Source organism: Trichechus manatus, unplaced genomic scaffold (genome assembly GCF_000243295.1).
Source record: "Trichechus manatus latirostris isolate Lorelei unplaced genomic scaffold, TriManLat1.0 scaffold00076, whole genome shotgun sequence".
Classification (NCBI taxonomy): Eukaryota; Metazoa; Chordata; class Mammalia; order Sirenia; family Trichechidae; genus Trichechus; species Trichechus manatus.
The window spans coordinates 11,687,210-11,699,984 of record NW_004444012.1 but is presented as its reverse complement, the minus strand read 5'-3'; the positions used below and the strand labels follow the sequence as shown (position 1 = coordinate 11,699,984).

The 12,775-nt window shown below is 42.4% G+C and overlaps 1 protein-coding gene across 2 annotated transcripts in view; it reads left to right on the top strand.

Moving 5' to 3' along the window:
- The window catches only part of TP53BP1 (tumor protein p53 binding protein 1), a 90,722-nt gene that overhangs the window by 67,471 nt on the left and 10,476 nt on the right, over positions 1 to 12,775 (top strand). For both annotated transcript variants that reach the window (XM_004380685.3, XM_023735208.1), the window contains 5 exons: positions 697 to 1,180; positions 5,430 to 5,582; positions 9,784 to 10,055; positions 10,760 to 10,909; positions 11,211 to 11,641. In XM_004380685.3, the coding sequence (XP_004380742.1) occupies positions 697 to 1,180; positions 5,430 to 5,582; positions 9,784 to 10,055; positions 10,760 to 10,909; positions 11,211 to 11,641 (1,490 nt within the window). The remainder of the gene's footprint in view (positions 1 to 696; positions 1,181 to 5,429; positions 5,583 to 9,783; positions 10,056 to 10,759; positions 10,910 to 11,210; positions 11,642 to 12,775) is intronic.

Here is a 12,775-nt window from a genome sequence, read left to right as displayed (position 1 = left end):
AGGTAAAATTCCACTTGATGTTTGTGGAATAACTGAATGTATCACGGTACTCAAATGGGAAGACTACTGAAAAGAAGTGTGCTGTGTCTTGAGAACTGTCTTTGAGGAACCGTGCCGTTCTGAAATGGCTAACTGTAGATGTCTCAGTGTGGGTAGCAAAGCTAGAGTCTCACAACTTTATCCTTTACTGATTGGATTTCTTTTCCTAAAATTATTGGTCATCAGGAGGGGATGAACAATATCTACAAGGTAAGGAGTCAGTTAAAAAATGTTAAAACCAGTCATTAAGCCAAATGAGACATCTTGACCTAATTGATCTCTTTTCTTGAAGTAGATCCCTGAATTGCCTTTCATTGTTTATGACTTCAGCCCTGGGTTGACATCTTTGTGCTTACGTCGTTTTCCTGTGTCAAGTTCCAGAGGTCATAGCTAGTGATGGGAAGAAGTTTTAAATGACTGTTTTGTCGTCATGGTAGAATAGTTATGCGTACCATTATTTTTCACAGCTGTCAAACTGCAGGAAACCTCGCAGGGTGATATGCTATATGCTTGGCCACCTTACATTTCTCCTTTCCTTATTTCTCCAGTTGACAAAATATGGTTCCGTCCTGCCAGTATTGACACGTACACACAGTGCAAACACACTTATACACTCTTGCTTACTTGACATAGTTTCTTTATATGGTTGATTTTCAGGGGGAGCTTACTCCATTTTCCAAGTACTCAGGAAGAAGCGGAGAAGGAAAAATTGGACGGTGACCAAAGGACTAGGCAGAGTCAACAGCCTGTGAAGGCCATCAGTGCTGCCAAGGACTCTGCTTCTCCCGCCTCCCAGCAGGTGTCCACACAGAGGCCATCCAGTCCTCAGGGAGAAGCAATGGAGACTGATGTGCCAGAAGGCCAGAAAGAAGGACAGAATACCAATCAGGAAAAACTTAGTAAGGCCTTGACTGAAAGGCCCAGCCAAAATAACATAGGAATCCAGACCATGGAGTGTTCTCCATGGGCCCCGGAAACTGTTTCCACAGCAACCCAGACTGTAAAGAATGTATGTGAGCAGGGGACCAATACCATGGACCAGAACTGTGGAAAACAAGATGCCACAGTTCAGACTGAGAAGGGGAGTGGTGAGAAACTGGCCAGTGCCCCTGGGGATGATACAGAGTCGCTCCATAGCCAGGTGAGAGAACACAATTGGGTACCTCAGGGGCCTGTTTTCAACTCTCTGGCTTCCTAGAGAATTTAAGTTGTGGCACTTCTGCCTCATGATAATTCTTAACAGTTTTGTACAGGCCAGTGGTTAAAAGACAAAAACTATCCGTGGTAGAGATAGGGTAGTGAAAATTGTGGGTAACTACAGCTAATGGGTAGTCTTTTAGGGAAAATAGAATAGTGCTAGAGTTTTTCAAGTAGGTCTTTACTGGAAAAGAAAGCCAGGAGGATAGTCTGGGTTCTATAATCTTCAGTGTTTAATCTTTTCCTTCTGTTACTATCTTTTCTAACCATAGAACTAATTTCTCCTCAAGTCTGTTTCACCATAGTCCCTAGGAACTGAGATAGTAGAAAGTAAAGGAAGAAAGAGTAGAAGAGGAAACAAAGAACAGTAACAGAAATAGAGACAGATGGGGAAAGTCTCCAGGTGGCTAGGGACTGCAGAAGAGAAGATAAGGCTGGAGATAATGGGAGGGAAGTAACCGGAAGTGAGGAAAGTGAGGCTGGAGGAAGAACAGGTTCCTAGGAACAGAGTAACGGGTGTGTAGGTACTAACAGGAATTGAGTAGGTAAGAGGGTAAGTAGCGGTGGTAAAAATGTACGTGTTAACAAATCAGAGGAAGTTCAGAAAATTTTATCGGGCAGCTGTGGGATCCATGGCAGAGAAAATTTGGAAGTTAATAATAGTGGTTAAATTGCCTTTTCAGTTGCTCTGGTAGATCATCTTCACTTGGGATCAGTCTAGGGAAGCTTCAGTAGTGATGTACCTCTCATTCTGATCGTCCAAGTTGTTTGTTTTCTAAAAACAGTATCATTCCTGTTTATTGAACATCTGTAGTATATCAGCGTTGTGCTCAAGGCAACCCATGAGGTTGGTATTATTATTCCCATTTCACAGGTAAAGAAACCGAGCTGAAGAGAGGTTAAGTAGCTTGCCCAAGATTTTGAATTTGAACTCAGCATATCTGACTCCAGAATCGGTATTCTTCTCACTATGCTATGTTGCTTTCTTATTTTTTGTTGTGATCTGTGTAGTCTTTTTCTGTTTATCTGTCCCTCTCCAGGAACTCCAAAAATTGTTTATATCATAGACTTTTATAGTAACACAGTCTCGGAGACCTAAGAAATCATTAGCTCTTGCAAATTCAAAATGCAGTAAAACCTGCAAAAGTCGGAACCTGTGTAAGGCAGAAACCTGTCAGAGAAGGAAAACTCAAATATTTTCTACTAAAATGAATGATAGAAAAGACTGCACCCTGTCAAAGGTGGAAAACTTGTGAGACCTGGAAAAACAAGGCAGTCCTTTGAATTCCAGCTCTCACAGGTTTCACTGTAGTGTAGGTTTTCAGATGTAGGGGCCATGGCATATCAGAACCCTATTTTGCTTCTGTTTATTTTCATGATTAATTTAAAGTGTTTGCATTCTACCACATACTTTGGTTTTCTGCATTTAGAAAAAGAGTTAACGTGAATCTTAAAGACAGCAATCATGTGAGAGTCGCTAGCTTTTATTTTCCTTTACCTTCTTATATTCTCCCTCTGTAAAACAGGGGGAATAATCTCTGCTCATATCTCATTGTGATGATGGGAGACAGTGAGCCAGAGTGGTTAAGACCCTAGGCTTTGGAGTCAGACTAAGTTTGAATCCCCACAGTACCATTTTTAATTTGACCTTAGGGAAGTTTCCTAACCTCTCTGTGCCTCAGTTTCCTTATCTGTAAAAAAGAGCATAATAATGCTGAACTACCACAGTGGGGTATTGTGAGGATTAAATGACATAAGACACGCCAAGCCCTTAGCACTGGGCCTGGCACATAGCAAATGCTCAGTATCTGTTGGCTCCTGCTACTACCTGTGTATTATTATTACTGTTATTACTATTACTGCCAATCAGTACTACAACCACTACTGAAAATGTGCTTCTACTGTTACATCATACGGAGTGAAGTAACACCTTTGAGACTCCCTGCACCTGCTAAGATAGGAAAAGTGCTAGAAAAATGTAAGTGGTGGGTACAGTGACAGAAATTAGGTTTGATGTGCCATTTTTTTAAGAATGGGTGGAAACTGAGGAAAGCTGGATGGAGGTTTGTCAGGAGTGTTGGAGCTTTCTGTCCCCAGCAGTGTGGAGAGTCTCAGGCTGTAGAAAAGCAGAGGCTGCCCACTTTGTCATGCTTTACATTCGTATTTATGTATCACTGGGCCTGGAGCCAGGTTTTCTCTGAAAAGAAAGTATGCTTTTATTTTCATTTTGTTTTCTTCCCTTATTAATGACAAGTCCTCAAGTTATTTGTCTTTACAGCGACCTCTTTTCAGAAGACTGTTTGGAGAGAGAGTAAGTGTAGCTTTTTTTTTTTTGTCTGCCTCTTTCCCTCTTTTCCTTTCTTATTCTATCAGACATGTTTAAGTTGGTGTCTCTGTTGCAGTGATTGTTTGGATGGCTGTTGTAATTGGAAGAATGCAGAGACACACAGTGAAACCTTTTAGATGCCTATTCACAGACTGACTTTCTCTGTAGGGGGCAATAGTCAGACTGTGTGTGCTGGCAGGACGTCTGGGCGGTCAGGGTTCTGCTGTGGGCACGCTGATGATCGGGGTGTGACAGACCTATTCTCTGACCCATTCATTAACCAGAGTTGTTCTAGAAATATTTTAAGGGATAACTAGTGGTTGAATAAGCTTCCATGTTTTTGATTTTATTTATGTTTATTCACAAAATTTACGCATCTCTATTTTAGCAGATATTTCATCCCTAAGGATGATGTTGGAGTGGGAATTATTCAGGTAAATTATTGAAATCTTTAGTAAATGTAGGAACATTACTACCATCTTGTCAAGAAAAACCCAGAGTCACCATTATTGCAGTGGTACATGAATTCTTTTTAAAGATTTGGCTACATCGATGCTGACTGCTGAAAGTAAAACCAGCCTACCATGGGGGAAACCAGGTGGGAGACAGAAGTGTGCATTTCGTCCGCTTCAGAGTTGCAGAGCCAGAATTGGGGCTGGGGTGCACATGTGGATAAGTGTGATACAGGCATTATGAGAAAGCATGTATTTGTCAAGAAATACAAGACTGAAATTCTAGCACGTTGTTGGCCACAGATAGGTCCTAGGTAAGAAAGGCTGGAGCACTTAAAGAAACTAATCATTGGCGGTAGTAAGTAGGGCTTTATTAAGAAGTCATCTCTTTTCTAATTATTCAGATCTCACTAAAGCATGAACTCTGGGGTTATCTGTAAATAGAAAATTGTAAAAACAATGGATTTGGGTGCTATTTTAGTTAACCCAGTTTGTTTGAATGGAGGTTGTCTTAGTTACATTTTTGTAAATCAGAGATAATGCATTTGAATTATTTCAGAAGTATTGAATATATTATACCTGTCCTGAATTTTCCATCAGGTGTTTATGTCTAACATAGTGCCTGGTACCTGTAAGTTTTTATGTTCAGAAAATGTTTGTTTAATGTTTTTTTGAATGAAAGAGGCTCAGTCTCCCTAAATAATTTTATGAAACAATTGTCATAAATACAGGGTCTTATTTTAACTATTTAACTGCTTACATATTATTTATAGTAGACCTAGATACAGAATCTTAATTTGGTAATATTTCTTGTTTCTGGACACTAGGTCAACTCTCTAGGCATAGTCTATTCTTTGGAATAGATTAAATATTTCATATTTAATTCTGGGAGAAATCAGTGTACCTTGTTCCAGGTATATATAAACTATGGTTTTCACTACTAATGCAGGACAAACAGACTTCACAGAGACGAGCAGGTGTGGCATTCTGGTTTTATGTAAAGGACTAAAGAATACCCTCCTCTTTTCAGAAAATTCTAAAGAGCTGTTGCAAGTGTAAACTTGTATACTAATTGACCAGCCAGCACCAAAATCACAGGAATTACAGTCTAAAAATAATGTACTTTTAGGGATCAAAGATTTACCTAACTATCCCCAGATACAATTGCTAGATGTCATGATTTTGATTTAGACAGGAATAAGTCATTTTAGGTCATGTTGATACAAACTCCTCTTAGCATCTGGCTGTACAGCTGGTCCGTCTCTCATCTATAGGTGGATAGAAAACAAAGCAGCTGGAAAATTCTATCACACTAGATTCATGGAATCTCTGAATAGTGCTCATCATGAAGTTGGTTTGTGATTCTGTCAGTTTCCACTGAGGGCTGTGCTTGTGTTCTATTTTCCACACCTCAGGGAGAGGAAGAATTTGATATGCCTCAGCCTCCCCATGGCCACGTCTTGCATCGTCACATGCGAACAATCCGTGAAGTGCGCACACTTGTCACTCGTGTCATCACAGATGTGTATTATGTGGACGGGACGGAAGTAGAGAGGAAAGTAACTGAGGTAACCCTGAGTCTGTGTGGCAACTTCCTTTCCATAGAGAAATCACTCCGGCTCCCTCTTTTCTGTGCAGCTAACTACTAACACTTTGTTTTCCTTCATCTTTTTTATCAGAAAACGAAAAGGGTCATGACAGCAAGATGTTAGAACTGGGTTAGAAACAAGGTCCCGAGTTCTGTCTTTCCCAGCCCTGGGTTTGCTGTTGGTATTTGGCCAGTTACTTAACAGTTCCATCATGCTTTCCTTTTCTGTAAAGAGCAAATAGATATCTCTGAATCTCATGTATAAGTATAAAGATTTTATATAATATTTTTAATCCCTAAAACTCGAATGAAACTTAGAACCCCGTTTAGCTGCATGTGCTTCCTCATTGTTTACTCATTGCGTTCTTTCTCGGTCTCCACGCGTGTGTGGTTATGGACCTGTTGGTAGGTAATGCACCTTCACTTCTTAGTGCAGTTCATTACAGACCAGTTTCTAATGTTGGAATAGTATTGACATTTATGGACTGTTTGTTAGGTTCGACAGCATCACATGCTGACTTTATTTAGAACTAATACTGGCTGAGATTAGACAGATTTTCTCAAAAGTCTGGAACCTTTCTTTGTGCGTGTGTTAAGGTTTGGGAACCATGTTATTAATTGATAAGACAAACAGCTGTTTTCTTCCTTTTTTTTTTTTTTTTTAATTCACCCAGGTACTTTGATTCTACCTGCTAGCCATATAGGAAGTTGTACCCAGAGAGAATTAACTCTGATATATGGTTTTAGGGGCCCTGGTGGTGCAGTGGTTAAGAGCTTGGCTGCTAACCAAGAGGTTGGCAGTTTGAATCCACCAGCTGCTCCTTGGAAACCCTATGGGGCAGTTCTGCACTGTCCTGTAGTGTTGCTATGAGTCAGAATTGAGTCAGCGGCAATGAGTATATGGTTTTATTAAATGAGACATATTACTGCTGTTCAACAATGGGCCATTGTAGCCCTGATGTCAAGTAGCATTTGACATTAATATGAGAAATTGTCATTACTGATTGTATGCCAAATCCCAGAAATCACTCCTTTAAAGTGTGGATTTATCTTCAGTTTTATGTTTGTGGAATTTTTTTTCAATGTTATTACTATTTTGGAAAAATTATGAACCTAGCAGCTTTATAGAAAAAGTTTGCCTTTTTGAAAAATTTTTGTAGTCTTACCTTGAACTTTGTCAGGTAGTGTATTGGTTATTATACATACTACTTCATTTAATATTTTTTATAGTGCTTTCTAAACTATATTTGTGTAAGGAGCAGGCCTGCCAGATAATCTGAGGGCAAAAAAAGCTCCATAGATAAAGTTTAGAAACGCTAAATGCTGTTAATTCCTTTTCCTCAATGGAATTCACATTGCCTGTTAAGAGCCGTATTAAAGGTTCTGTGAAGTGCTTTAGTAACGATACCTGTTTTATTCTGTTTAACCCAGCATTTCCCAAACTTATTTGACCATTGAACTTTCTTTTTAAGCAATGCCTGTTATGCCCCTGTGGAACATAGTTTGGGAAACGCTGCCATGATTTAAGTACAATAATAATAATGACTAACGTTTATTGAGCCCTTAGTATGTGCCAGGCACTATTCTAAGGACTTTAAGTGAATTAATTTATTTAATTCTCATAAAACTTTGCAGATAAACTGAGGCATAGCAAGTTGAAGTAACTTGCTCAAGGTTATACAACTAATAAATAGAGGAGCTGGAATTCAACCCAGCAGACTAGTTCCATAGCCTCCATTTCTTACCACGACACTGTGCTGCCTCTCCAGAGCAAAAATAATAAGCATCAAAAGAAAGGCACATATAGTGGTTCAGAGGAGGAAGAGGCTCATCTGAAGGGAATTTTGATGAAGTCTTTCTGAATGATGTGGCATTTGAGTTGGGCATTAAAGGTTTTAGATATTGGGAAATAAGGGGAAAGGGCATTCCATGAGGAAGGCTTGGTGAGCAAAGCACAGAGCCCCCAGGAGGGAATAGTCTAGCTGGTGGGCAGCGCTGAGAAAGATGTGTAAGAGAGTGAAAGCGGACAGGTCTCTGAGGCCAGATCACAGGTCCAGAGAACTCTAGGAAATACCCGTAAGTGTAAAGCTATTCCTTGCTCAGGGAAGGAAGAAGAAACATAACTATGAAGAACTTTCCCTCCCTTCTTCTCTTGTGGCCCTTGTTTCTTTTATAATTTGTTAAAGATTTTGTTCATTTATTTGCCAGTGACTTCTTTAGAACTGGGAGGCACTGGGACTATGATGATAAAAAGGCAGTGTCCTTGTGCTTCAGGAGCTTAGGGTTGACATGCAGTAAGTCCAGAGCTTGTTGATTGCTGTGGTACAGGTGTGGAGAGGGTGTGTTAGAGAGAGAGGATAGAGCCTACAAGCCTACCTGAAGGAGCTAAAAGACCCCATAGAAGAGGGAGTGCTCAAAAAAGTGTGGCAGATAATGTTGAGAGGATGGGAGAGCAGGACTTTGCAAGCAGAATGAAAAGTTATGTAAATATGTAGACAGCATGGCATGCTTTATGAGTGTCTAGAAGTTCAGTATGACAAGATTGTGTAGGGTGGGGAATAGTGAGAGAGGATGCTGGAGAGGTTGGTAAGAACCCAGAGCATAAAGGGCTTTGTATAGCATAGAAGAAAGTTTAGATTTTTATCTTCTATGTGATGGGTAGCCTTTAAAGAATTTTGGGCAAGTGAGTGACATGCTCAAATTGGCATGTGGGAAAGGTCAGCGTGACAGTAGACTGGAGTGGGTTGAGACTAGAGGCATAGTTCAGGGAAGAGGTCATGAGTTTCAGATTAGGACAGTAGCAGTAGGAGTTGGAGAGGGGAGAAGTATATACAGTAAAACCTGCAAAAGCCGGAAGCTGTGTAAGGTGGAAACCTGTCAGAGAAGGAAGACTCAAATATTTTCACTAACAGTGATAGACAAGTGCAAGACTGCACCCTGTCAAAGGTGGAAAACCTGCGAGACCTGGAAAAACAGGGAGTCCTGTCAGTTCTGGCTGTCACAGGTTTCACTGTACAGGAAATACTGTGAAAGTAAAATCGATAGGATCTGATGAATTCCTGAGTGTGGGGATTAAGGGAGAGGGAGGAGTCTAACACGATTCCTGGGGGCGTTGGCTTGGGCAGCTGGATGGATGGTGGTCCCATATACTGAGACAGAATATAACACGCTGCTGATTTGAGATGAAGATTCTTCATTCAGTATTTACTGAGGGACTGTTTTGTGGCAGGCACTGAGCTAGATTTAGGGATATATTGGTCTTAGAACACTTCCACACTGAGCCTCACTTAACCTCAGAGGCTTCTTAAAACTGAGCTCAAGGCAACCATTACCAATCCATCAAAGCTGGCATGTGAGCTAAAACCAGTTTGACGTTCATATGATGTATAAGTACTGAAAACGTATATGTTTTCATCACAACCTCTTCTTCGTTTTTCCAAACAATAATACTGTTTTAGCCTATAAATTTCCATTTGTTTGATCACTTATTGAAAGGTAATAAAAAACTAATTTTTTAAAAAAGTGGACTGCTGCTGACTACTATTGAAGTACCTAGCAGGGCTCCTAACCGTGAATCATTTTCCTCTAACCTTCCCACCTCCTTACCTGTCTTCTTTCAGACAGGGAATTACCTCTGTCCTCTGGGTTAGAACTCTTGTTGGTTTCTCAGGAGCCAAAGGTTGTGAACTTGTCCAGTAAAATGAGAATTTAACTTAGTTCAGTGTAGCATCTCTCTCTTCCCAGTCTAGTCCCACCTTTATTTTATTTTTTATTGAGGTATAATATATTCCCAGAAAATGCACAGATCTTAACTGTTCAGTTTAGTAGGTTTTGACAGTTTACATACCCGTGTAACCACTACCCAGGAGCCCTGGTGGCATAGTGGTTAAGAGTTCAGCTGCTAAACAAAAGATTGGCAGTTCGAATCCACCAGCTGTTCCTTGGAAACCCTGTGGGGCAGTTCTACTCTCCTGTAGGGTCGCTGTGAGTCGAACTGACTTGATGGCATCTAAAACAGCAACAGAAACCACTACCCAAATCAAGGTATAGAGCATTTTCATTATTCCAGAAGGTTCCCTCCTGATTCCCACCTGTCTAGCAGTCTGGGATTTTCCACCCATTGTATTAGCATTATGTTATTGTGGCTTCTTTTAGCTTCTGTATCCATTTCTTCCTTTCAGGAGACTGAAGAGCCAGTTGTAGAATGTCAGGAGTGTGAAACTGAAGTTTCCCCTTCACAGACTGGGGGCTCCTCAGGTGACCTGGGGGATATCAGCTCGTTCTCCTCCAAAGCATCCAGCTTGCACCGCACGTCAAGTGGGACGAGTCTCTCAGCCATGCACAGCAGTGGCAGCTCAGGGAGAGGAGCCGGACAACCCAAAGGGAAAACCAGCGGGACAGAACCCGCAGATTTTGCCTTACCCAGCTCCCGAGGAGGCCCAGGAAAACTGAGGTGCAGACAGGGTCTCCAGAGGGAGAGCCACAGCAGGGGCAGGGTTACTGGCATTTTATTATCACAGGACAAGGGGAGTAATGGAAATCCGCCCCATCCTCCTCTTAGGATAAATCGCCTCCCCGTTCTCCTCATTTATTCTTGTCCTATTTTGGGTTTGTGTGGGAGGTAGGGGGGAGCCCTGTGGGAGGTAGACTTTGTTGGTAAAGAAGCCCCTGAGAAAATGTGGAAGAATAGGTAATGGGACTTCGGGAATGCTGTAGGGTGATGCTGTAGGGAAGATGCTGCTACCCACCCCCGTATTCTGTAGTCTATAAGTGTTTTGGTTGGGAATACAGAAAGTTTGGGGGTTGTGGCCCCAACTGGCTGCTTCCCCTAGCTTTCTGTTTTGTCCTCTGCTGGTGTCCAGAGCCTGAAGTAGAGGAGAAGGCAGGGGACAAATGGGTGTGCTGTGTTTGAGGGCAGCAGTAGGAAGCTTTGTTAGGAGGGAATAGCCTCGCAGAGAGGAGAGAGTCCTTCACTTGTTATCCCACACTGCCTACTTCCTGGCTGAGATTTTGTTGGTGGGTGTGTCACCAGCTTCCTGCTGCCCTGGAGACCCAGCACATGTTGGCCTGGCATAGAGCCTGAGGGCCAAGGGGAGACTGTGTGAAGAAAGGATTCAGTAGCAGGTGCTGTCAGACTAACCTGTCTTCATTCTCTAGTCCTAGAAAAGGGGTCAGTCAGACAGGGGCGCCAGTGTGTGAGGAGGATGGTGATGCAGGCCTTGGCATCAGACAGGGAGGGAAGGCTCCAGTCACGCCTCGTGGGCGCGGGCGAAGGGGCCGCCCGCCTTCTCGGACCACTGGAACCAGGTACCTGGCTAGCGTGAGATACGTTTAGTCTATGACTTGTTTAGAAAAACAAAGGGAATAGAGAGAAGAGAGGGGAGTAGAGAGTATATGGGGTGTCAGGAGGGACAAGAGGGACCCACATTGACTGGGGAGTGGGCAGGGATCAGAGTGAGTGCATTGAAAGACCAGGCTCATGCCTGTGATGGGGTTGTCAAAGAATGGGCTGAAGAGACCCATGGACAAAGAAATGGGAAAATGTGGTAGTATGTGTGTATTTTCTTTTTATTCTCACTCCCTCATCCCGTCTTTTCTCTCTCTTCAGAGAAACAGCTATACCTGGCCCCTTGGGCATAGAGGACATTTCACCCAGCATGTCTCCAGATGATAAGTCCTTCACCCGTATTGTGCCCCGAGTACCAGACTCCACCAGACGAGCAGATGTGGGTGCTGGGGCTTTGCGTCGCAGCGACTCTCCAGAGATTCCTTTTCAGGCTGCTGCCGGCCCCTCTGATGGCTTAGATACCTCCTCCCCAGGGAACAGTTTTGTAGGGCTTCGAGTTGTAGCCAAGTGGTCATCCAATGGCTATTTTTACTCTGGGAAAATCACACGAGATGTTGGAGCTGGGAAGTATAAATTGCTCTTTGATGATGGGTACGAGTGTGATGTGTTGGGCAAAGACATTCTGTTGTGTGACCCCATCCCGCTGGATACTGAAGTGACGGCCCTCTCGGAGGATGAGTATTTCAGTGCAGGTAAGAAAAGGAGCACAGTCTGTAGAGATTTACTGTGCCCTGGGGCAATTACCAAAGCATTCATTCCAGCCTAGTTATCTTTCTGGGGTGTCTACAGTCAGGAATTCCATTCCTGCAACACTGGTTACTGTCACAACTGACTGTTTTCTTTGTTTGTTTGTAACTTGTTTGTTCTTTAATAAAATTTATTTTGGAATAATTTTAGATTTACAGAAAAGTTGCAGAGATGGTATAGAGAGTTCCCATATACCCCTCCCTCAGCTGCTATTGTTAAAATCTTACATTAACATGGTACATTTATCAAAGCTAAGAAACCAGTGTTGGTACATTGCTGTCAACTAAACTCCAGACTTCATTTGGATTTCACCAGTTTTGCCATAATGTTCTGTTTCTGTTCCAGGATCCCCCAGGATAGCACATTGCATTTAATCGTCCTGTCTCCTTAGTCTCCTCTGGTCTGTGACAGTTTCCTAGTTCTTTTGTCCATTTTTTAATGTACTTCAGATGAAGGTTTACAGAACAAATAGTTTCTCATTAAATAGTATGTATATTGTTGTATGACATTGGTTAACAACCCCACGACATGTCAACACTCTCCCTTCTTGACCTTGGGTTCCCTGTTACCAGCTTTCCTGTCCTCTCCTGCATTCTAGTCCTTGTCCCTGGGCTGTTGTGCCCCGTTAGTCTTGTTTCGTTTTATGGGGCTGTCTAATCTTTGGCTGAAGGATGAACCTCGGGAGTGACTTTATTACTGAGCTAAAAGGGTGTCTGGGGGCCATGCTCTCAGGGTTTCTCCAGTCTTTGTTGGGCCAGTAAGTCTGGTTTTTTTGTGTGTGAGTTAGAATTGTGTTCTACATTTTTCTCCAGCTCTGTCCAGGACCCTCTGTTGTGATCCCTGTCAGAGCAGTCAGTGGTGGTAGCTGGGCACCATCTAGTTGTGTTGGACTCAGTCTGGTGGAGGCTGTGGTAGTTGTGGTCCATTAGTCCTTTGGACTAATCTTTCCCTTGTATTTTGTTTTCTGCATTCTCCCTTGCTCCCGAAGGGGTGAGACCAGTGGAGTACCTTAGATGGCTGCTCACAGGCTTTGAAGACCCCATCCCAGTTTTTTCTTGTTTTTCCTGACCTTGATAGTT